Source organism: Moschus berezovskii, chromosome 4 (assembly GCF_049115385.1).
Source record: "Moschus berezovskii isolate FMDL1 chromosome 4, NW_MosBer_1.0, whole genome shotgun sequence".
In the NCBI taxonomy this organism is placed as follows: Eukaryota; Metazoa; Chordata; class Mammalia; order Artiodactyla; family Moschidae; genus Moschus; species Moschus berezovskii.
The window spans coordinates 14,981,227-15,007,523 of NC_142463.1; the positions used below are offsets into that span (position 1 = coordinate 14,981,227).

Below are 26,297 nucleotides of genomic sequence, written 5' to 3' on the forward strand. Positions count from 1 at the left end.
AGAAGAGAACACGTGAAGAACAGGATATCGATATAGTGACTATTATTGAGCATCTTCTGTGTATAACACATTTCAGGCGGAGAAAGATGATTCTAATGCCAGTCCAGCTGATGATTTCTTCTATGAACTTGGGTAAATGACTTGACCTCTCTGGGTCTTAGATTCTCCAGCTGTGCTTGGACTAGATAATCCTTAAAGTTCTTTCCAGCTTTGGAATTCTGTATCTCAGTGTTTATCTCCTTGTTATGGAACAAGAGAGGCAGCTTTTCCACAGGATTGGTATATTCTTATATCTCACATGCTCCAAACTAAATGGCTTAAAATAAAGATGGCTTCTCTAGGGCAGGAGTTCTCCATCTGAGCACTATTTGTGTTTGGATACTTTGTTAAGAGCTTGTCCTGTGTAGGAGGTTAGGCAGAACCCCTGGCCTCACTTGTTAGATTCCAGTCCCACTTTCTGCCAGTTGTGACAACTAAAAATGTCTCCAGACACTGACGTTGCCGCTTGAGGGGAAGTTACTTCATTTGAGAAGTACTGCTGTAGAGGAAGAAGAGTGGGAGTGGAGGATGAAGAGCTGTCTCATTGGTCAAGAGCTCTATCACCCCTCTTTGGTAGCTAATTCTAAAGATATGCCTCCCCCAAATGGACAGGCTCACTTTGCATCTTCAGTATTTTTTTCAGGATATGAATAGATACTGGTTGTTGCAAAGAGGAAGTTAAAGCTTTAACTGGAAGTAACCTAAAGAACTAAATGTCCCCAGAGGATGAAGACAATAGGTTCTGTTGAATCAAGTTAACGTCCGTTTCCTGAAGTGAGGTCATGAGCGATAGGAAATTAGTTTAATTATAATGTCAAATTTTGAAATATCAGGTCCACCTGGCTTTGAAATAATTGCCCAGCTGTCAGCTCAGAGATCCATCTCTATATGCCTCCTCCCGCCAGCCTGATGAAAGCCATTGAGATAGTGACCGGAATGTTCTAGTTTTCTTACAAGATCTGTGTTTTATTCTTAATACTTTTGCTACAAAATGTTGGTTTTATTTTATTCTTTTAAAATATTTTAAATTTTTCAACCATTTTTTGAGGTACAATTTGCAACATTGTGTAGTTTTAGATCTACAGCAAAAGTGATTCAGTTATATATATGTGTGTGTGTGTGTGTGTGTGTGTGTGATTCTTTTCGATTATAGATCTTTAAAGGTTTTGAATATAGTTCCTTGTGCTATACAGTAGGTTCTTGTTGTAGTGTGTATATGTTAATCCTGGGGCTTTCCAGGTGGCTCAGTGATAAAGAATTTGCCTATTAAGCAGGAGATGCAGGTTCAATCCCTGTGTCAGGAAGATCCCCTGGAGAAGGAAATGGCAATCCACTACAGAATTCTTGCCTAGGAAATCCCCTGGACAGAGGAGCCCGGCGGGCTGCTGTCCATGGGGTCGCAGAAGAGTCAGACACAGTGGAGTGACTGAGCACGCACTTTATACTTGTCCCAGTGTCATCTTTTTCTCATCTCTTTTCAGTCCACATCCTTGACTAGGTTGGGTGCAGAATGATGCTGTTCGCTGGTTGGGGTAGAGTGTGCGCTGTGAGCATCCTTGCTGGGATGTTCTGGGATCCCAGAGCCGTGACACTTGAGCCTGTGTCAGTCTCTGCCCCTCGGTCCTGGCAGGCTCTGTGTTCCATTCCAGCTGAGCCTCTGTGGGAGTAATTGGCCACATGGAGCCTTCAAGCCAAACAATTGTTTGTACTGAGATAGTCTCACTGTTTAGCTCCTAATGAAATAATCTCCTTCCTGCTCCCAATGAAAGCAGCTCTTTTTTATTTCCTCCCTCCCCTTTTCAGAGAAGCCTTGCCTCAGCTACCACTCTTCTAGCTTATTCATAAATGCTTTAAGCAGGGTCTTTGTGTAGAGGAAATCAGCTAGAGCCAAAATATCTCTGCTAACCAGGATACAAGGAACATTAAGGACACCCTTCTTCCTAATTTTCTGTGTAGGATATTTAAATCACCTTTGTGTGGTTTTCTGAGTAATAAGGGATTCAAACCTCAGGTCCACATAGGAGAAATACTCATACTAGGTTTTTAAAAAGTATGCCAACTTAGGCAGTTGTTACCTAAAGAAGCTGACAAAATAAAAATATATAAAACCCAGCAACAGAAAAACTGTAGATGAGTGCCATAGGAGTACTGACAGAGTCAGAATAGGAAGGAAAAAAGACTTGCTGGAGAAAGTGGATGGAGCAAGAGTTTCACAAAATGATGTTTTGCAAGTAATAGCTCATGTGGAGTTGTTTGTGAGCTATGTTAAGTTGATCCAGAAAGTGTAAGTAATCCAGTTTTCCTTACTTGTCAAACTGAGAACCTCCAAAATGTAAATCCAGGAAAGAGAATCCACAGGTAGAGAGGAAGCGGTGTCCAGGTGGCCCCAGCATGTCCTGCTTCTCTTTCTGTTGTTGCGTGCTTCTCCTGGATTATTAATGCGCTCAGCACACTGCTGCCTCTGCTCTAAAGCACTGGCTCATACACAGACACAGATCATTTCCTTTGATTCTTTGCTCTTAGCCCTGTTAGCACCATTCAGAACTCTGTACAAAGAGGGAGCAAAAAAGAGAACTTTCCACAAAATATATGAAACTGAAAAACAGTCACCGTTTGAAAGTTTAATTGCTGTTCCTGCCTTAACTTGTTTCCAGTCCATGTTCAGCTTCATAATCCTGAAGTCGCTTGCCTTAGTTTATATTTATAACCAGTGTAGATTCTTGATTACCTTGCTTGATTTTTTTTTTTTTTACCTCAGCATCAGGCCCTCCTCTATGGGAAAGGTGCTATTTAAGGACCTACCACCAGGAAGTTTCTCTCTAGAGAGCTCGACCCAGAGCATAAAGCCAAACTAGCCTTCTTGTGCTGCTGCGGCTTACTTAAGGCTCTTTTACTCATTTCTCAGCAGATAGAGAAATCCAGGCCTCTTCCTAAGGTTACTGGCATAGTCAGAGACCTGATCCTACAGGCAGATCTCAAGATTCTCCAGAAAGAGAGGGCCTTCCCACTTGGAGGCCCAGCACTGTGTACCACAACTTTCATACTGGTCTCTTGTGGGAGCATTTATTTAAAAAGAACTGTGAACATACTGTTTTTGTTTTTTTAAGAAGGTAAAACTTTTATTTTGTTGGCATAAAGTTTTAAAACATTTAAACAGCAAAGCATATGCTCAACAAAATAACAGAGGTTAAAGAGAAATTAAAAAATCAAGAAACAAAAAAAAAGTTGCAAAATGAGTTGTCCTAATCTATGCATTTATGGCTAAACCAATAAAAATAGTATTGTTTTTAGCTGGGGATGTTGTTTTGTTTTTACATTCTTTTAAAAACCAATCAAAAATTTGGGGGATAAATATTGTTACTTTTATAGATTTTTAATAACAGCTTATTGCCCTTCTTGTATTGTTTCAAATGCCTCCACCCGGTCATATCAAGCTTCAATTAAAGAATTAAGTAATAGGGGGTCTTATATTGCAGCCAAAGTACAACAGTTATACTATCTAATTCTAGAGAGTCCAATAAAGTAGGACTACTATGTTCTTAAGTATATTGGGCTTCCCAGGTAGCTTAGTGGGTAAGAATCTGCTCGCCAAAGCAGGAGATGCTGATTTGATCCCTGGGTGGAGATGATCCTCTGGAGAAGGAAACAGCAACCTACTCCAGTATTCTTTCCTGGGAAATCCTGTGGACAGAGGAGCCTGGCAGACTATAGTCCACTGGGTCACAAAGAGTCAGACATGACTTAGCAACTAACAACAATAACAAGCATTATATTAAATCCTATCTTGGAAAGAAAGAGATTATAATAAGAGCAAATGTAGCATCAATTGAATAACAGCCATTAAGTAAAAAGAGAGAAAACAAGGTGACTTTTGAAGAGAGGAAACATAGACAGATGTCCTGCTGTGGTTGTGAATGTTGAGGACGTGGCTGCTGTGGAATTAAAGCCAGACGTGACCCTGGGTCTCTCAGCCCTCAGGGTTTAACTCCTCCTTCCCTGGGAACCTGATGAAAGAGAGGGATGCCCTGACCTCTCTGGCCTCTGCTTGCTGGCCGGGGGTAGGGAAGTGGGTGCGGGGAGGGGAAGCTAGGGTTTAAATTCTGCTTTGGCCAATTTGTGTCTCCACTTCTTTTCTTAGCTCATTGAGCTTTCTCTCAGTCAACGGAGATGCCAGCCAACTTTGTTGAGGATTTTTTCTCATGGGACATGATCCATCTTTGATAGAAGGAAGTGTTTTCTTTCCAATTCTATCTCGAAGTCTTTGGCCAGCTTTCTGTAGGAGTTGCACTTCTGGTGTACACTGCTGATGTTTTTGTACACTTTAGGAAGGTTCTTCTTTTTAAGTTTTTGTGGTTTAAAAAAAATTTTTTTTTTAATTTGTTTGTTTATTTTTGGCTGTGCTGGGTCTTCTTTGCTGCGTGTGGGCTAGTTGCAGCAAGCAGGGCCTACTTTTTAGTTGTAGTGCATGGGCTTCTCACTGCGGTGGCTTCTCTTATTTTGGAGCACAGGCTCTAGATTTCTGGCCTCAGAAGTTGTGGTACACAGGGTTAGTTTCTCCCTGGCATGTGGGATCTTCGCAGACCAGGGATCGAACCCATGTCTCTGGCCGGCATTGGCAGTCTGATTCTTCACTGCTGGACCATCAGGGAAATCCAGTTTCTTCCTTATTTCTAAGCAGTAAATTCCCTGCTTGATTACCTTTGAGCAAAGTTTCATTATATATTCTTGATGTGGTTCAGTCAGTATTTCAAGTTTCAGCGGAAGCTTTTGAATTTCACTTTCAAGTTATGAATATTCAAATTGCAGAGAGGCTTGTTCGGTTTGGAAATTTCTCATTTGACTTGTAAGCTCTTTTTCATTTGATTGTCTTCACATAGTTTTAAAAATGTTCCTTGCTTTTCTCCTTCAAACCTTTTTAAGGAAATATTTAAGTAACAGCATAATGAGTTTCTTTGAATTGACTTCTAACTCATAGTCTAGGTGGTCTCCATTTTCTGATCCATTTGTTTTTTTTTTTTAACTTTTTATTTTATACTGGGGTATAGCCAATTAAAAATGTGATAATTTCTGGTGAACAGTGAAGGGCCTCAGTCATACATATACATGTATCCATTCTCTCCCAAACTCCCCTCCCATTCAGGCTGCCACATGACATTGAGCAGAGTTCCATGTGCTGTAAGTAGGTCCTTGTTGGTTATCCATTTTAAATATAGGATCCATTCTTTTTATGTAATTCCAAATTACTGTCATCCATAAAATCTCTAAAGAGAGCAGGGAAATTTATCCTATTTGTCATAGATTTTTAGCTGGCTCTTTTTTTTTTTTTAATCATTTACAATCTATTTCATCCATGTATTTGAGTTTTCAAGCATTTTCCCCCTTCTGTTCCTACACTCTTTGCCTCCATCATGCAGCTTTTTGGGAAAGCAACCCTAGGTTTTTCTAGAATGAGTGTTTTCAACCATATCATCCATTCTTTCCCTCTGAAGTTATGCATTCTTCTGAGATGCTTTTAGGCTGTTTTGGTACCAGTCCCTAGGGTTTGGAGAGATTTTGATGTATCTTTGAGTGGCCATGTATGTCCTTGAAAGCAAGCCACCATCCCTCTGTGAAATGAAAGTTTAGAGGGCTCATGTTTAGTTCTTTTTAGAGAAAATCTACCGTGTCCTCAAGTAAAGAGGTGGACCTATTTAGATTTTTATTACATTTTGCCATACTCAGTGTTTGTAATAGCAGAGGACTGGGCTCCAGTGGAGGGAAGCATCAACTTGTGTGAGATTCTTCACACAGAAGATGTTTTGGCCAGCTCTTTCCATTTCCTTAGAATGTATCAGCTCTCTATTATGAAAACAACCATAGCATCACATACCAGGACCTCCCAGGGAAACCCCAGGAGACTTGGGCTTTGTCTCAAGCTTTCAGAGAGCACCACTAGCCATACTGCACAGCTGCTGCTCCCAGACAGGCTGGAAAGAGACCTCTGTGGTGGTTGAAGACCTTCTGGGCAGAATCAGGAACTTAGCTTGTCCAGGAAGGAGTCCCACAGTCTGCCTCAAATCAGAAAAAGGTATCTGGGTGTCTGTGGGTAGGAGTTACCCTCTCAAATTTTTCTGTGTGACTGGAACCTGGCAACTGGCAGCTGCACACACAGTTTTAGGGGAAGTGTTGTCTTTGTTGGTGTATGGAAGTGAGAAAAGGAGTAATAAAAGTTGATTCTGCAAAGGCCCAAATCATGGAAGAATTTAAGGCACATGTAGAAGTTTGGAGTTCAGATAACAGCGGGGGTGTAAGTTATATGTCTTTGAATGGGGCAGTGACATCATTAGAACATACCTTGGCAGAATGTCCTTTTCAAAGCCAAACAAACAACAAAGTTCAAACTTGGACCTGGTCCTTTCCCTTCTGAAGTATTCTGGGAAGTAGAGTTGAGTAATAATGGTACAGCTTGGTTGATTTGGGAGTTTAGAAGTTCTTTAGTACTGGAAATATCACCTGAGTATACGTTACCATCCACTGATGGGGCAGCCAAAAAGGAAGAGTTAGAGCCTAAGCCACAGTAAATTCCTGCCATCTAATAATAAGACAAATAAGCTAAATTTACTGAAAGTTAACTGCCCTTCCTTTGGTGTTTTCAGAGTAGTTTAATGAATTTTAAAGGTACAGTTACCATCTTTTAGGCCATAGCTTTGTGGCTAGCTAAATAACATGAGATATGATGTACAAGCATGTTACTGGACTAGTTCTCAGCAAGGACTGGTTTTCCTGGGCTTTAAAGAAAATGGATAGCCAGTATGTGAAGAAGCTGAGAACGTTGCTGCACCCACCTGTAGACAGGTGCCTTGTTTTAGCTCTGGCCCTTTGACTGTTTTATTGTTTTAGACCTATTCCTTTCTGTAGGCTCTTTTTCAGTTATGTTTAACTTTCTGTATCACCACCCCGCCTCCAGAGCAAAGTCAAGGCTGTTGCTTTGTCTCTAAGCAAGTTCTGCTTAACAACAAGAGAAAGGTGAAGAATGTCTCCTTCTTTTTTCCCACTAGTCCCCAGTCTGCTTCCCTGTTGACTTCCTAGTGTTGCGAGCTTTAATGTCTTTAGAGAAAGACCATTTTAAGTTAACTACTGAAATTGGTTTAGATGTAAATTGACTCCTTATTTCATCAGTGGTTGCTTAGCAGTGTTCTGCTTCACTCACCACCTTTTTCTGGTTACCTGGTAGGAGGATAGTGTTGCTTTGCTTCATTTCCACGGATGTCATTGCAGTTTGTTTGTGTTGTCTGTCCTATCGTTGACCTCCTGGATTAAGGTGGTTCAACTGGCTTGTATTTTGGTTGAGTGTAGAATAGCTGCTCTCTCTAGAATCTCCAAACCTCTATCTTTATCTTACATTTATTGTCATTATATATAAATATGGGAGGAGTATAAAAGCAGCACCAGGAGGTAAAAATGGTAAGAAGGCAGATTAATGGGACTCAGTATAAAGAAGACATCACTAATATTCAGTGCCATCCAGCACTAAAATGGCCTTCCATTCAGGGAGGAACCAGATAGAAGAATCTCAGTAACTAATGAGAAGTTTAGACTCAGTGACTTTTTCTTCCCTTTTTTTTTTAAATTAAAAATTTATTTATTTATTTGGCTGTTCTGGGTCATACTTACAGCATGTGAGATCTAGTTCCCTAACCAGAAATCAAACCCCACACCCACCCCCACCCCCACCCCGGTTGGGAGCACAGAGTCTTAGCCACTGGACCACCAGGGAAGTCCCTAGACTCAATGACTTCTAATGTTCTTTCCACCTCTGATTTTCCAATTTTCAATTCCTTTTCCTTTATTCTCTAATCAGTCTCAGAAATCTTTCAGTTTGTTTTGTCTCAAACATTTAAAAAGCGTAACTTCTTTTTTCAAAAATGTGAATGTGGACAGTGTCTCTTTTTGACAGAAGGAAATGACGTTTTTGCAAGATGGACCGGGTGGAAGGGACTGACTTCTCTTGCAGAGCAATCTGAGAGCAGAGGTTGATTGAGTAAGCTCTTGTTTTGGCCTCATGGTTCCTTAAAATGTTTGTGTTTACAGAAGTTCAAAGTAACTGTTTTGGAATAGGGAACTAGGTGAATTCTCTTTTCAGTAGATGGAAATACCTCCTAGTAGCCCTGTGTAATTTCTCCAAGATGCCACTGGTGTTTATGTGTATTCTTCTTTGTAGTAAATCAGGGGTTGAAGGGATATAATGAATGGAACTTGCGATAATGGAACCAGAGATAACTAGCATTCAGTTCAGTTCAGTTCATTTGCTCAGCCGTGTCTGACTCTTGGCGACCCCATGAACCCCAGCACGCCAGGCCTCCCTGTCCATCACCAACTCCTGGAGTCCACCCAAACTCATGTCCATCGAGTCGGTGATGCCATCCATCCTATCTCATTCTCTGTTGTCCCCTTTTCCTCTTGCCCTCAATCTTTCCCAGGATCAGGGTATTTTCAAATGAGTCAGCTCTTTGCATCAGGTGGCCAAAGTATTGGAGTTTCTGCTTCAACATCAGTCTTTCCAGTGAACACCCAGGACTGATCTCCTTTAGGATGGACTAGTTGGATCTCCTTGCAGTCCAAGGGACTCTCAAGAGTCTTCTCCAACACCACAGTTCAAAAGCATCAATTCTTCGGCGCTCAGCTTTCTTTATAGTCCAACTCTCACATCCATACATGACCACTAGAAAAACAATAACCTTGACTAGACGGATCGTTGTTGGCAAAGTAATGTCTCTGCTTTTTAATATGCTGTCTAGGTTGGTCATAACTTTTCTTCCAAGGAGTAAGCGTCTTTTAATTTCATGGCTACAGTCACCATCTGTAGTGATTTTGGAGCCCCCAAAAATAAAGTCTGACACTGTTTCCACAGTTTCCCCATCTATTTTCCATGAAGTGATGGGACCAGATGTCATGATCTTAGTTTTCTGAATGTTGAGCTTTAAGCCAGCTTTTTCAGTCTCCTCTTTGACTTTCATCAAGAGGCTCTTTAGTTCTTCTTCACTTTCTGTGATAAGGGTGGTGTCATCTGCATATCTGAGGTTATTGATATTTCTCCCGGCAATCTTGATTCCAGCCTGTGCTTCTTCCAGCCCAGCGTTCCTCATGATGTACTCTGCATATAAGTTAAATAAGCATGGTGACAATATACAGCCTTGACATACTCCTTTTCCTATTTGGAACCAGTCTGTTGTTCCATGTCCAGTTCTAACTCTTGCTTCCTGACCTGCATACAGGTTTCTCAAGAGGCAGGTCAGGTGGTCTGGTATTCCCATCTCTTTCAGAATGTTTCACAGTTTATTGTGATCCACACAGTCAAACGCTTTGGCATAGTCAATAAAGCAGATTCTCTGCTCTACAGAGGAACTCTGAAATGTAACCATAGTTCAGAAACCACTTCTTTGGAACAATGTAATATAGTTCAGCCTCTTCCTTGTAAAATAGAAAATTCCATACCTAATCCTGATGGGACTGAAAGTGGGACTTATTTCACAAGTTTCCAGCCGCCTTTATCAAGGATCAAAGACTCAGAAACTGGGCAGCAAAGTTCAGGGCAAGAAAACACTGTAAAAAATTCAACCCATGTTCCAAAAGAGAACTTCAGGAAGCATCCACAGCCCAGGTCATTTGATTTGAAGACTTACAAACCTATGGGATTTGAATCTTCATTTCTGAAATTTATTCAGGAAAGTGAAGAGAAAGAAGATGATTTTGATGATTGGGAGCCTTCAGAGCACTTAACATTAAGTAATTCTTCACAGCCCTGTAATGACGTAACAGGGAGTGTTATGGCAAATACTATGGTGAATGACAATGACCCTGAAGTTGACATACTTCATTCTTCCAGTGACTCTGCAATTCATGAGAACCTGACTGCAATCCCACCTTTCATAGTGGCTGAGACGACAGCAGTTCCCTCCTTGGAAAACCTGAGGGTCGTATTGGACAAAGCATTAACAGACTGTGGAGAACTTGCCTTAAAACAGCTTCATTATCTTCGGCCAGTGGTTGTCCTTGAAAGATCGAAGTTTTCCACACCAATTTTAGACTTGTTTCCAACAAAAAAGACAGATGAGCTTTGTGTAGGAAGTTCCTAAACAGCAATTTTGTTTTAGAAACAGACTGGCTCCAGCACTGCAACATGGGGACAATTGCCAACTTGAACAAAGGCTGAGAACCAGCCACACCGTCGTTTAGGATAGAATAGGCTGTGTATTTGCATCTCCGACTCTGTGGACATGAGTTTGAGTGTACTCCGGAAGTTGGTGATGGACAGGGAGGCCTGGCGTGCTGTGATTCATGGGGTCGCGGAGAGTCGGACACGACTGAGCGACTGAACTGAACTGAGGCTGTGTATTTACATGAATGTATAATATCTATGTCAGCAGTATTGGCTGAGTCCATTAGCTCTCCAGTTGGTTTATTGATTGGGTTTTTTGTTTTGTTTATTTAAAAATGGAACTGTATTCTTGTTTGGTGCTAATTAATACATCAAAATATATTGGGGCTTCCTTTTTCATATTAAGTGTGCATGATTGTATATGGAACAGATACTAAGATCCCAGGGTGGGAGGGCTAGGGAGAGGGATATGGAGTTCTTACTTGACTTGAATGTGCACCTCAGGGTGCTCTGTGTAATATATTGTACACTACAGCATCTTATATTTTTTGAGTTGAGTTTCAATAAATTACAATTTTTCACCCATTTTTTTTTGTTTACTCATAATGAGTTTTCATGCCACACATGAATTGGAATTGCACATATATTTTCTGAAGCGTGCACTTATATTTTACCCTGGTTATTAACCAAACCATTCAGATCAAGCTTCCTTTTGAATGACTATTGTCTTAAATTTTTTCTGGAAAGAAAATTCTGAGATAGAGTAACTCTGGGAGTCAAGGTAGCCCCTGGAAGAGGATGTTCAGGAGTTTTTCAGGTAGAAAGGAGAGGGTATGCCAGGCATAATGTGAAGGGCTCAACACATTCAGAGATGATAAAGCCATGTTTCCAGGCAACTACAAATAATGTGATAGGCTGGCAGTGAAAGGGGAGCACTGGAGCAGATGAGCTTCTTGTAGAGATAGGAACCAACCACGAACACTGAGGACTTTGGACTTGAGTCCATAGGCAGCCGAGGGCCTTTACAGAATTTTAAACAACATTCATATTAATCTGCAGATTGCTTGAAATGAATGTGATTTGCGGGGCTGAGAATGGAAGCAGATCTAGGACTGTTAAAGTAATTGAGGCAAACTTGGTGAGAGGCAAGCAACGGCAGCAGAGGGACGAGTAGATGAAATTGAGAAATTTAAGAGGATTATTAGGCACTGGAGGATGGAGGAAATGTTTTGAGGAAAACTTAAGGTTCTGTAGTGATGGATGCGACCAGCTGAGGCAAGACTAAAAAGGAGTTTGGGGGAAGAGAATAGAAACACAGGGTGAGTTTGGTCTCTGTTAGTTTCAGCGGACTGTGGGACATCCATGTATAATGAAAAGCAGTGTTTTCTTATCGAGCAGTTTTATTCTCTGTTCTTTGTGAAGTCACTTTATCGTTATTTAACAATGAAATGACACAGATACTCCTAAAATGCCTTTCTTATGCCTCTGGTTAGAATTTTAAGATGTTTTCTCTAATCCTTAAACCTTGTTTTGTCAGCTCTTAAAGAATTTTATTCTACCACCTCGTCACCCTAAGAGTCTAAAGCATCCCACCACTGCCACCACCACCACCAAGTCGTCATTTCTTGGCTCAGATCTTAGTAGGATGCAAGATTCTCAAACAAGATTCTGTTGAAAGCAAAAGTGGCAATAACAGTGGAACTTCTTAGAGGCTGAGGTCACTAACTGACTGAGTTCTTTGGGATCTTGAGCTCATTTCCCCTCTGGACTTCAGTTTCCTGCCTTACGAATTGCTGAGGTGTAAGTGATTGTTTCCAAAGGTCCTTTACCTGTGGTCTGAGCATGAGAAATAACCAGTGGCCCCATCTTAAAACTTCCTCATTCTAGAGATTTTTAGACCAGACCAAGAGAAATCTGCTAATTTTAAGACTCAACTGTATCCTTCCAAAATGGGGAAGTCCCCGGTGATCCAGTGGTTTAGGTAGGGCTCTGCACTCCCACTGCAAGGGGTACAGATTTGATCCCTACAAAAAAAATCTTCACGACCAAGATAATCATGATGGCGTGACACTCACCTAGAGCCAGACATCTTGGAATGTGAAGTCAAGTGGGCCTTAGAAAGCATCACTATGAACAAACCTAGTGGAGGTGATGGAATTCCAGTAGAGCTATTTCAAATCCTGAAAGATGATGCTGTGAAAGTGCTGAACTCAATATGCCAGCAAATTTGGAAAACTCAGCAGTGGCCACAGGACTGGAAAAGGTCAGTTTTCATTCCAATCCCAAAGAAAGGTAATGCCAAAGAGTGCTCAAACTACTGCACAGTTGCATTCATCTCACACGCTAGTCAAGTCATGCTCAAAATTCTCCAAGCCAGGCTTCGGCAATACGTGAACTGTGAACTTCCAGATGTTCAAGCTGGTTTTAGAAAAGGCAGAGGCACCAGAGATCAAATTGCCAACATCCACTGGATCATGGAAAAAGCAAGAGAGTTCCAGAAAAACATCTGTTTCTGCTTTATTGACTATGCCTTTGACTATGTGGATCACAATAAACTGTGGAAAATTCTGAAAGAGATGGGAATACCAGACCACCTGACCTGCCTCTAGAGAAACCTATATGCAGGTCAGGAAGTAACAGTTAGAACTGGACATGGAACAACAGACTGGTTCCAAATAGGAAAAGGAGTACATAAAGGCTGTTTATTGTCACCCTGCTTACTTAACTTATATGCAGAGTACATCATGAGAAACGCTGGTCTGGAAGAAGCACAAGCTGGAATCAAGATTGCCAGGAAAAATATCAATAACCTCAGATATGCAGATGACACCACCCTTATGGCAGAAAGTGAAGAGGAACTAAAAAGCTTCTTGATGAAAGTGAAAGAGGAGAGTGAAGAAGTTGGCTTAAAGCTCAATATTCAGAAAACTAAGATCATGGCATCTGGTCCCATCACTTCATGGGAAATAGATGGGGATACAGTGGAAACAGTGTCAGACTTTATTTTTGGGGGCTCCAAGATAACTGCAGATGGTGATTGCAGTCATGAAATTAAAAGACGCTTACTCCTTGGAAGGAAAGTTATGACCGACCTAGACAGCATATTAAAAAGCAGAGACGTTACTTTGCCAACACCGGTCCGTGTAGTCAAGGCTATGGTTTTTCCAGTGGTCATGTATGGATGTGAGAGTTGTACTGTGAAGAAAGCTGAGCACCGAAGAATTGGTAGCTCAGTCGGTAAAGAGTCTGCTAGGAGACCCGGGTTCGATTTCTGGGTCGGGAAGATCCCCTGGAGAAGGAAATGGTAACCCACTCCAGTATTCTTGCCTGGAGAATCCCATGGACAGAAAAGCCTGGCCGGCTACAGTCTGTAGGGTCGCAAGAGTCAGACACGACTGAGCAACTAAGCACATAGCACACACTGACACCGTACCTCCCCTTCCTGCAAGGACAAGACAGGACTTCCCTGATGGTCTAGTGGTGAAGAGTCTGCCTGCCAATGCAAGGGACACAGGTTCGATCCCTGGCCTAGGTAGATCCCACATGCCATGGGGCAACTAAGCCCATGCACACCACTGCTGAGCATAGAGCCGCAGCTGCTGAGCCCGCACACCCACAGCCTGTGCTCCACAAGAGAAGCCACCCCGATGGGAAGCCCACATCCTCAACAGAGTAGTCCCCACTCGTCAGAACTTTAGAGAAAAGCCCAAGAAGCAACAAAGACCTGGCACAGCCAAAAATAAACAATTTTTTAAAAAGAACAAAATAGTTATTTTTTCCAGGCATCCCTATCCATGTTCTTTCAGTCAACCAGACGAACAAATCAGAATAGCATCAGACATATTTTTCTAAAAGTTTTCGTAATTCCCCCGTTCTCTCCTTCCTCACCATGCCCCTCCTCTGCTGTTTGTACAACAAGCCGTCTGTTGGATTCTTGCTGTCTTCATAACTCATCTCACAATTTATATGATACACTTGTGTGTGAACTACCTTTTTTCATGTAAGACTTTTGGGAACAGACCTTGTATTTTATCTTTTCATACCTCCTTGTCAAGTACATAGATAGGTACGCGTCAGTAAATAATGGATTTGATAACATGGCATATAGGTTATGGGACAGCATGCTACTCTTTACAAAGTGCTTAGGCAATTATACCATTTGTTCCTATATAAATCTTATGAAGGAGATGTAAATAGATGAGCACAATGAGGCTCAAATATGTCAAAAGCTTTCCCAAAGATACAATTTCTAAGCAGTAGTGACATACAAAAAAGGAAGTGCTACAAAATGATCCAGTAATAACCTCCCTCCACATTTACCAAGTGAACTGTTAGCTTGGACGTGTGTGTGTGTGTTTAGCCATGTCCGACTCTTAGCGACCCTGTGGACTGTAACCTGGCAGGCTTCTATGTCCATGGGATTCTCCAGACAAGAATACTGGAGTGGGTTGCCATTTCCTTCTCCAGTGGGTCTTTCCAGCCCAGAGATCAAACCCGTGTCTCCTGTATTGGCAGGCAGATTCTTTACCGCTGAGCCACCCGGGAAGCCCAGCTCTTTAGAAAGTCCCTCTTTAAATCCTGTCTCCTCAAATCTCCACTTAACCTCACTTTTCTCATTTGAAATGTGAAAATAACTGCTCTCCATCCCGTGGATTGTTGGAAATGTACTATACACCAAGAGGGTAACTACATAAGGCTACTTAAATTTAATTAAAACTAAAATGTAAAATTCACTTCCTCAGCCACACTCTCCACATTTCAAGTGGTAGTGGCTTCCACGTTGGAAAGAGCAGATACATCATTGCCGAAAGTTCTGTTGAACAGTGCTGTGTCAGTGCTAGGACTGGTCAAAGATCAGAGAAAGTGATATGATTGAACTGAAAACTCAGGCCATTGCCTGGTTGGTTTTGAGTGAGAAGGTTCAGTGGGTGGGTGGGGAGCAAGCTGACCAGTGACATCACAAAGAACAGCTCACAGTGGCTCCAGAACACCTGGACTCCCAGACTACTCTTCCTAACTCATATCTAGGTTCCTGAGGCCTCTGCACATGTAGTTCCTGGAGCTGCTGGTATATTGAAATGTCATCTTCATCTTCTATCTGGGACACCATCATAGATTATCTCTCTCTGAGCTCGATATGGAATTATCTACAAGCAACTCGTCTGGGAGAGACTATTGTGCCTCAGCAAACAAGTTGGGGGCCACTAGATAACCTTGCTCCGGCTGTGCAAGTTATCCTGGGAATTTCCTTTTTGACTTTGTTGGGAGTGGGAATGTATGCCTTATGGAAGCGAAGTGTTCAGTCAATTCAGGTTATACTCTTTTGTTATGGAGAAATTTAAATAGTTTCGCATTGAGAAATTTGGTCAGTTCTCTCCCATATTGCTGCCACCCAGTTTTAAGACCATGCAGATGAGCGAGAGTACACCTTTTGTCTCTGCAGTTGGTTGAAATTAGGTTATCCTTAAAATTTTCCCTTCAATTAGGTTTTTGACGTAAAAATGCTTTCTCATAGTGATCCTTGGCTTGCTTATAATAAACAGATTAAAGAAGCTTATAACATGAGAAGGCAGCCTTATCTCCAGATTTCTTTGATCATGCATTTGTATTCATCTTTGAGTGTCTAACCATGTGCCCGGCACCATGTAGAGTGCTTCTTAGAGAACAGCACCACAAGAATAACTGGCATCTTGGGTTTTGCCTTTCTGTTCTTACTGTGCCTTTGCTCTGTAACTGATGAGGAAGCATGTATATGTTTATTTAGTCACTGCAATGAACGTACAGGGGCTCTTTTGGGGATTAGGAGTATAACTGGCTGGAATTACAAGAAACATTTAGGATTTTATAGACTTCTGTTTAATTACCAATAATAACAGCTATATTTATAACATAGTTAAAATCTTTTGAGAATCTCAACAATTCCATGAAATGGATAGAGTTTCTTTTCATGGGACAAACAAGGAAACAGGTGCATTGACGTTTAGCCTAAATTTAAGAAGATGGGGTTTAGAGGGCTTTGTTAAGGAGTGACTGGTTTACTTGGTGAATGCTGAAAGAAGTTATTATTGGATTATTTTGTAGCATTCACTTATTTTCATGTCACTCCTCTTAAGAAATCACTTACCTGCATTTCTCTCAACCTTTGAAAACTTTGCATGGTGGGCAGGGCAGGGATTATTGACTCCATTTTATAGGTGAGGGAATTTGGTTATCACCCACCCAAGGTGACACAGATTGTAAATGCTGGCCAAGCTGAGATTCGAACCCAGTTTTTAGCATTCCAAATTATATTCTCCAAAATCTCATTTAATATAGTCCAACTGATCGAAATCCTTAATTGGGATTTGTGTGTCTACATATTCATATTCTGCATTTCAATTAGCTAATAGAAGAAGAGAAGGCAAAACACCAAACTCTTATCTGTTCTACTCGGTTCTGCTCTTGTTTGGTTATTGCTTAATTCAATCAGATGAATTCGCAGCCCTCTAGGCACTTCATCCAAGAAAAAGAGGTGTGTAACAGAATGGTTAATAAACTGGAGTCAGACTACAGGGGTTTCTTGGTTTCGCCACTTCCTGAGTGAGCTGAGAGAGCTCTAAACCCGTTTCCTTATCTGTGAAATGGGTTTGATAACAGTGCCCCCTTGAGGTTTTTTGTGAGAATTAAAGGAGGTATTGTCTGTATAAAACTTAGCACATAACAGTGCTCAGTAAGCAATGCTAGTTATTACAAGGAAAAAAGGTGATTTTTTTTCTTTACCTAGTTAGACTGTCCTAGCACCTTTAAAAAAAAATTTCCATGACCAAGAAATACAGTGTTTGAGACTGCTGTGTCCTAAGAGAATATACATGGCAATCAGCATTCCTGGATTCCAGTCATGGCTCTACCATTTCCAAGTATATGACCTTGGACAATGACAGGTCCCAACTGGAAGGTATCTACATGATTATCTGGTTCTTTTTTTTCCTACATAAATAGGTCCTGCACAGGCAAGGAAACTTCTAGCACAGAGCCTTGCATGAAGCAGACTTTCAGCAAACATTATCTACTATCATAATCTTTATTAATTAGATGCAGATAATAATCCCTAACCTGCCTACCTCTCCACTTTGTGTTAAGTAAAATCAAAAGACAAAATAAGCGTGAGGATGTTTTGTTAGGAATGAGGGATTATTACTATCAGAGTTTTGTTTTTGCATCTACAGTAGACGGTGGCATTTCATGTGAATAAACAAGTAACGTTCAACTTCTGTTGTTTTATTTTAGAAAATACTGTTGTTTGCAATCACACTCTACAAACTTTACAAGAAAGGCTCAGATTTTTTTCAGGCTTTGCTGATCAACCCAGAAGGGAGTGATCTCACACTTCAAGACGATAATATTTTCCTGTCTTTGGGTCTGCAAGAGAAGATTCTGAAGAAGCTTCAGACAGTGGAAAACAAACTGAAGGACATGGAAGGGATGATTACTTCCCAAAAACCTACTGCAAAGCGGGATTACTCCTCTGAGCACTACTGCAGCTGTTCCGACTGCCAGAGCCCCTCGCCGACATCAGGGTTTACATCCACGTTTGAAATGTGATGGATTCCAACCTTTTCTAGAAAAGCGCTGTTTTCCTCATGTGTGCAGTGGTGTAGCAATAAAGACAGAGAACTATATTGAAATTACCTGGCCGGGACTGGTTCTCTATTCAGCAGGGCCGTTTCCACTTGTGTATGTGGTGGGGCCGCATGGGGGATCATGGTGGTTAAAAATGTCCGAGTTTGTGGGGCCTGCTTGGCAGGCTGGAGACCATAGGCAGCCATATAGAAAAGGAACCATGGGGGAGGGAATAGAAGGGAGAATGGTCAGGGATGTGACCTTGAGTTCCATGCTGAAGAGGTTGGATTAGATACAATAAAAACAGGAGAGTAGTGTTAAGGGCGATGCTGTGGACTGTCCTATAGAGAGGGAGACTGACCTTTTCGCTTGTTTTTGGTCTAAAATATGCGGCCTGGAATCTCCTTGCATTAATTGTTCAGAGGTGGGCAAGGATGGGGCTGGACATAAAGGAGATTGTTTGATTTTATCCAACTTTTACTCATTCTTACTCTGTGCTAAGAGTAAGAGCGTTGTGGTAATTCTTGGGAATCTGTCCTGCATGCTTCTGGGGCACTCAGTTTTGGTGGCTGGATAGGTAATTTCTGAACAAGGAATTACAAAAACAATACAGGGAATTCCCTGGAGGCCCAGTGGTTAGGAGCCTACATTTTCACTGCCAAGGGCATGGATTCAATCTGATACCGAGCAGGGCCCCATGGGGCTCCTAGGCACAAGGTCTTTCTGCGTCCCCCATTTCTTTGATTATAGGAAACGGCCTTCATTCAGCCTCTGTGACCTTCCCTGAGTTCCAGTGGGTGGATTCAAGCTGTTGTTAATTAGGGAAGAGCCGTGTGTGCATGCATTCATGAGTGCTTGGTCTTGTCCGACGACTGTCTGCAACCCCATGAACTGTAGCCCGCCAGGCACCTCTCCCCATGGGATTTCCATGGCAATAATACCAGAGTGGGTTGCCATCATCCAGGGTATCTTCCTGACCCAGAGGTAGAACCCATGTCTCCTGCATTGGCTGGCAGGTTCCTTATCAGCCGAGCCACCAGTTCAGTTCAGTTCAGTTCAGTCGCTCAGTCATGTCCGACTCTGCGACCCCATGAATCACAGCACGCCAGGCCTCCCTGTCCATCACCAACTCCTGGAGTTCACTCAAACCTCATGTCCGTCGAGTCGGTGATGCCATCCAGCCATCTCATTCTCTGTCGTCCCCTTCTCTTGCCCCCAATCCCTCCCAGCATCAGAGTCTTTTCCAGTGAGTCAACTTGTCGCATGAGGTGGCCAAAGTATTGGAGCTTCAGCTTTAGCATCAGTCCTTCCAATGAACACCCAGGATTGATCTCCTTTAGAATGGACTGGTTGGATCTCCTTGCAGTCCAAGGGACTCTCAAGAGTCTTCTCCAACACCACAGTTCAAAAGCATCGATTCTTCGGCGCTCAGCTTTCTTCACAGTCCAACTCTCACATCCATACATGACCACTGGAAAAACCATAGCCTTGACTAGACGGACCTTTGTTGGCAAAGTAGTGTCTCTGCTTTTTAATATACTATCTAGGTTGGTCATAACTTTCCTTCCAAGGAGTAAGCGTCTTTTAATTTCATGGCTGCAATCAGCATCCGCAGTGATTTTGGAGCCCCCAAAAATAAAGTCTGACACTGTTTCCACTGTTTCCCCATCTATTTTCCATGAAGTGATGGGACCAGATGCCATGATCTTTGTTTTCTGAATGTTGAGCTTCAAGCCAACCTTTTAACTCTCCTCTTTCACTTTCATCAAGAGGCTTCGAGTTCCTCTTCACTTTCTGCCATAAGGGTGGTGTCATCTGCATATCTGAGGTTATTGTTATTTCTCCCGGCAATCTTGATTCCAGCCTGTGCTTCTTCCAGCCCAGCGTTCCTCATGATGTACTCTGCATATAAGTTAAATAATCAGGGTGACAATATACAACCTTGACGTACTCCTTTTCCTATTTGGAACCAGTCTGTTGTACCATGTCCAGTCCTAACTGTTGCTTCCTGACCTGCATACAGGTTTCTCAAGAGGCAGGTCAGGTGGTCTGGTATTCCCATCTCTTTCAGAATGTTCCACAGTTTATTGTGATCCACACAGTCAAAGGCTTTGGCATAGTCAATGAAGCAGAAATAGATGTTTTTCTGGAACTCTCTTGCTTTCTCCATGATCCAGCGGATGTTGGCAATTTGATCTCTGGTGCCTCTGCCTTTTCTAAAACCTGCTTGAACATCTGGAAGTTCACGGTTCACGTATTGCTGAAGCCTGGCTTGGAGAATTTTGAGCATTAGTTTACTAGTGTGTGAGATGAGTGCAATTGTGCAGTAGTTTGAGCATTCTTTGGCATTGCCTTTCTTTGGGATTGGACTTGTTCTTAAGACAGATAAGGCCTCTTCTTCGCTTTGACTCCAGTTTCATGTTGCAGTTAATGACAGGCCAAGTCCAAGAGAAATTGAGCTCTATTTTTCAGACCAGAACATCTTGATGGAGGTTCTTCCTTATGTGTCTATCACATTTCAGTGCCAGTCATAGGTTTCATGAACTGAATTTGATCTCATATTTTTAGATTCATCAAGAGATCTTTGTATGTTAGCTCATGTTACACTTTCAGAACCACTGAATTTCCAACAGGAAAGGATCAATCAGTAGAACTATAGTAGCAGGAGGACCTTTATAGTTCATGGTTTACCCTACCCACTGCGCAGGAATCATTTCTCTACTTTCGTGAGAGTTGATCATCCAGCCTCTTCTTGAACAGTTACTCTTATTGATATCCCACGATTTCCAGATATGCTGCATTTGCTTTCACACAATCTTAATTATGAGTTAGGAAATGCTTCCTCAGAATGTGCCAAAGTCAACTTCTACTCATTGGAAACTGCATAATAACCTCAGAATCATGCCATCTAGTGGTGAGCAGTCAGCTGCTGCTACTGCTGCGTCACTTCAGTCGTGTCCGACTCTGTGTGACCCCATAGACGGCAGCCCACCAGGCTCTGACGTCCCTGGGATTCTCCAGGCAAGAACACTGGAGTGGGTTGCCTTTTCCTTCTCCAATGTGTGAAAGTGAAAAGTGGAAGTGAACTCGCTCAGTCGTGTCCGACCCTTAGCGACCCCATGGACTGCAGCCTACCAGGCTCCTCCATCCATGGGATTTTCTAGGCAAGAGTACTGGAGTGGCTTGCCATTGCCTTCTCCGTTCTAACCTTTAAAAAGTCCTTATTTCTAGAGATATATACCAAAGTATATATAGATAGAATGGTATGATATTTGGGGTTTGCTTCAAAATATTCCAGGGTTGGGACTTGAGTATGTGAAAGTATAGCTAAAATAAGATTGGCCAGGGGTTGATAATTGCTGAAGCTGCTGGTTAATTACACTCAGCTTGTTTGAAATTTTCCATAATGAAATGTAAAAGACAGAAGAGAAGATGGAAATGAGAATATAATCTGGTTTAACTTGAGGGACTGAGGAGAAGCTCTTTTGAGGAGGAAACTTACAGCTGAGACCTTCGTGATATCTGGGCGTTGACCAGGCTATGAGGAATGGATGGTGCTTGGGGAAAGAGCTTTTGAGGCAGTGGGAGTGATTTGTACAAAGGCCAAAAGCCCTAAGTGAGGAACATGTTGGTGTTTTGAGGAAATGAAAGAAGGCCTGTGTGACTGGAGCTGAAAAGCTGGGCCAGATCATGTAAGTCCTTGGACACCTGTTAAGGATTTTGTACTTTAATCCAATCGCCCTAGAAAGGTTTTAAGCAACTCAGTGACAGGGTCACGTTTGCTTCTTTAAGACCTCAATCTGGCATATGGAAAAAAAATCTAAAATATAGTAGATATATGTATATGTATAACAGATTCATTTTACTCTATACCTGAACTGTGGTGTTGGAGAAGACTCTTGAAAGTCCCTTGGACTGCAAGGAGATCCAACCACTCTATCCTAGATTAGATCAGTCCTGGGTGTTCATTGGAAGGACTGATGTTGAAGCTGAAACTCCAGTACTTTGGCTACCTGTTGCGAAGAGCTGACTCATTGGAAAAGACCCTGATCCTGGGAAAGATTGAGGGCAGGAGGAGAAGGAGACAACAGAGGATGAGATGGTTGGATGGCATCACCGACTCAATGGACATGGGTTTGGGTGGACTCCGGGAGTTGGTGATGGATATGGAGGCCTGGTGTGCTGCGATTCACGGGGTCGCAAAGAGATACAACTGAGTGACTGAACTGAACTGAACTGAACTGCAACTAACACAACATTGTAAATCAACCACGTTAAAAATAAGAAAGAGTTCAAGCTGGCTGTTTCGCAGAGAATGGTTTTTGGTTTGGTTTGGAGGAGAGAGGAACGTAAAAGTGGAGAGGCATTCATTAGGAGGTTATTGCACTAGTCCAAGAGATCTGGTGGGTTTGAATTAGAGAAATAGTGTTGCAGATGGAGAGGAGACACACTGATTTGAGAGAGATTTGGTCTTGGTGATGCAATAGAGATGGTGGCTGAAGGAGAGAGGTATATATGAGGTATGAATTTCTGACTGCTGCATTTGATTGAATGGAGGTGAGATGGAGATGAATGGATCAAGATGGAAAAGAATGGAGACAGAAGGTTTTGTGGCAAGAGATTGAGAGTTCAGTTTGGAATATACTATTCGGAAAACTTGCACCAATTTACATTTTCACCTCTACGTTTAAGACTACATGAAAAGTTTATATTTGGGGCCTGATTTGTATTGGTGTGTGTTTAGAGAGATTATTCTAGTGGGAGCCTGGAGACCAATTCGTTGTTAGTCCATGGGCTCTTTGAATTAGGGAATCTTATCTTCACTGTCTCTGCATTTGAATTCCTGGTACCTAGCAGGCAGAGTATTTGGCACATAAAAGGTACTCAGTGAAAAATGAAAGTCTCTTAGTCATGTCCAACTCTTTGCAACCCCATGGACTGTAGCCCGCCTGACTCTTCTGCCCATGGAACTCTCCAGGAAAGAGTAGTGGAGTAGGTATCAGTTCCCTTCTCCAGCGGATCTTCTCAACCCAGGGATTAAAGCCAGGTTTCTAGCATTGCAGGTGGATTCTTTAACATAAATGCTTAACACAACATTGTAAATCAATTATTTTTCAATAAAAACTTTTTAAAAGCTCCAACAAGAAAAAAAATCTTATGCCCATTAAAAAAGAGAGAATGAATGCTTATGGGTGAGATAGGAGAAGGTCTCGGTAGAAGTGGATAGTTTCTGGGAAAGTTTCCAGGGTAGATTCAACAGGGCTTGGATGGAAGATGGAAGAGAGTTTCTCTCCCTTCCTGGACCCTTCCTGTTGAAGAGCTTTTCAACAGCTCCAAGATCCTGGCAGGTCTAATTGTGGGTAACCATCGATTTAGCAATGTATTTTTTTTTCGCCTCAACATTTATTTTTTGGAACTCTGGATGGCATCACCGACTCTGTGGACATGAGTTTGAGTGTACTCCGGGAGTTGGTGATGGACAGGGAGGCCTGGCGTGCTGTGATTCATGGGGTCGCGGAGAGTCGGACACGACTGAGCGACTGAACTGAACTGAACAAGTTAGAGATTCATGAGTTATAATTATTATAATAGTGACTTCAAGCTATCTGTATTATAATAGTGACTTCAAGTTCTCTTCTCTCTGCTGATTTCTCAAGCCCAGACAGAACACCTCTAGGCCCAGCAGCTCTTGTGATGAAGGAAATTTTAGCAGCAAGAAAAATTTGCAGCCAAGTATCAGTAGTTAACTCAGTTATGCAGAAGCCATCCAGTAGTTGAATGTAAATTGGATTTACTTATATGCTTTCCATTTTACAAATGGAGAAATAAACACTCGAGATACTTGTTAGGAGGCATGCAAATAGTTAGCGTAAGCCCAGATTTCCCTGATACTGGGCTGGTACTTATTAGAGCCGATTTCTTGACAGATTAGCCAAATTCAAATGCTTTCTTCATTTTTACTGATCCCTTATTGCAGAGTGATTATTTGTTAATTTTAATATTATTAATGCTTACTGAGCCCGCTCATAGGCCCCTGTTGAATATGCTCACTTAACCCTGACTTTGTTCTTATGTTGTGCTAATCACCACCCAGTTTATGTCACTATCTATCCTCTTTGCTTTCAAAGCAGTTAAGAATACTGACTCTCAGAGTCTCTATTTTCAACTTCAAAATGGCATCTTTTGTATATTTTCTCCTTGGTTGCCATGACCAATGTGTATGGAACAATTGGATTATCTTTGCCTATAATGAATGCCATGTTCCAGTAGGTTGGCCTTGTAGCAGCAATACAGGGTTCTGTGTAACCCATACACGTCAAATAGTTGTCAGCTTCTCGTCTTCCTTTGTGTGTGTAGTGGAGGCATGTGTGGACACAAAGGCAGAGTGGGGTGTATAACAGAAAAGGGTAACAGGTGGGGGTTTAGGGAATACATTTCAAGGAATATTTGGGGGGAGATTTAGAAAACTGCTTAAAATTTCATGTTTTCTAGAAGACTTTGAAATTGTATCGAGGGTAAATTTGTTCTTTCTGCTGTTCAGTCTGTTGATTCTGGTTCTGACGTTTTAGGAATGGAACTCGCATTCCTGTCTAACAAGAGCATTCTGTGGTCTTGCATAGCGTTGGTGTATACACATGAATGCGTTAACATGCCCTGATCGATGAAAGTAGATGAACGGGGAGTGGGTTCCAGAAATCTCACTCTATACCGTGTTCTTTTATGTAGCTCTCTTTTATTATTATCCCTCCATAGTCTCAGCACTGAAGGTGAATATTACTGTACACATTTTGAAGATGAGGAAACTGAGGCCTAGGAGGTTTCAGTGTCTCTCTGAAGGTCACGCCACTAATTGTTATTGAAGCTGACCTTCAAACCTCAGTTTTTTCCTGGCTGATTATGCTTTCCATAACAACACCATTTCCCTATATTTTCAGCCATATAAGTAACTGTCTTTCCTGTGTTTTCCTTTTCTCTAATTTCGGAATTCTTTATGGAGCGTAAAGTTACAGCTTAATAAATCAAACAGCATAAAACTAAAGGAAACTGAGTGTCTGAGATGGAACGGCCCATATTTCACTGGGAAAAGGTCGTAGGAGGGATGTGGGAGTGGGGCAGAGGAGGCTCTCCTTTGACTTTTCGTGAAAATATTATTGCCTGTGTTTCTATACTGAGGCCTTGTTACCTGCTCCAGGATATCAGGATTTAGTCCTGTATTCCTCAGAGACTTTACACTCTGGAATGCAATCTGGAGAAAGTCCGCAATTGTGACAGTGGCTATGTTATGTTTGGGAATCATCTTCTCCAGACTTAGGGTCAGGAAGCAAGTAGCGTAACACTTCACAGCTAACTTTTAATTCGTGTTTTTGGCTTCTGATTTTGTAGCAAACAAGTACAATTTAACTATCTTATCATGAGTTCTAGAATCTAGAGCAAAGGGAAAATGGTAAAGAGACATAAAATATTAACTTTTGGTCCCTCTTTTAATCCTGTATAATGTTGATTTTATCTTGAGTTCCCTGTAACCCGAAATAGACCCACAGCACCCTAAGGAATCTCATTTCCATCTATTTAGGTTTTCCATTTTGTGTTTATGTAACTCACTGCCTCTGAAAGAAGTGTGTGGGTCATTTGTGTGCTTGTTAGTTACATGGCAGATCTACTCTGCAAATCTGGGGATTTCTGAGTATATCAAGATTTTAGCAGTAAGAGGGTATTGGGATAAAATTTCAGGCAGAGAACACCACCTGGTGGTTATAAGGAGGACTTGAGCCTTCTGTATTTTCAGTTTTTAATCATAGTATCTGAGTGATATCTTTATCTAGAAATTGCCTTTTTATTTATAATAGCTGCAGATTCAAATTTCTAAAAATAATTTTCTTCCATATGACTCTAGCATTCCTTCATTAAAACTTCTGTCAAGGAATCTAGAAAGATGGTACTGAAGAATTTGTTTACAGGTCTGCAATGGAGAAACAGACATGGAGAACAGACTTATGGACACAGGGAGAGGGGAGGAGAGGCTGAGATGTATGGAAAGAGTAACATGGAAAATTACATCACCATATGTAAAATAGATAGCCAACAGGAATTTGCTGTATGGCTCAGGAAACTCAAACAGGGGCTCTGTGTCAATTTAGAGGGGTGGGATGGGGAGGGAGATGGGAGGAAGGTTGGAAAGGGAGGGGATATATGTACAATATGTACAATAAAGATCTTCACGACCAAGATAATCACGATAACGTGATCACTGACCTAGAGCCAGACATCTTGGAATGTGAAGTCAAGTGGGCCTTAGAGAGCATCACTACAAACAAAGCTAGTGGAGGTGATGGAATTCCAGTTGAGCTATTTCAAATCTTGAAAGATGATGCTGTGAAAGTGCTGCACTCAATATGCCAGCAAATTTGGAAAACTCAACAGTGGCCACAGGACTGGAAAAGGTCAGTCTTCATTCCAATCCCAAAGAAAGGCAATGCCAAAGAATGCTCAAACTACCGCACAATTGCACTCATCTCCCATG

The 26,297-nt window shown here is 41.8% G+C and overlaps 2 protein-coding genes across 6 annotated transcripts in view; both read left to right on the plus strand.

Moving 5' to 3' along the window:
* LOC129540652 (transmembrane and coiled-coil domain-containing protein 2-like) overlaps window positions 1–19,654 on the plus strand; it is a 32,704-nt gene extending 13,050 nt beyond the window's left edge. Inside the window, exons 1-2 of one of the 5 annotated variants that reach the window (XR_016037164.1) lie at window positions 65–132; window positions 17,444–17,578. Coding sequence is in view for 1 of the 5 variants with exons in the window: in XM_088835172.1 (XP_088691298.1) it covers window positions 15,256–15,489; window positions 17,444–17,758 (549 nt within the window). In the remaining 4 variants the exon portion in view is untranslated. The other 4 variants (XR_016037166.1, XM_088835172.1, XR_016037163.1 and 1 more) reach the window with 4 other exon arrangements.
* Window positions 1–26,297, plus strand: part of SMAP2 (small ArfGAP2) — a 58,636-nt gene that overhangs the window by 14,007 nt on the left and 18,332 nt on the right. The window lies entirely within an intron of this gene.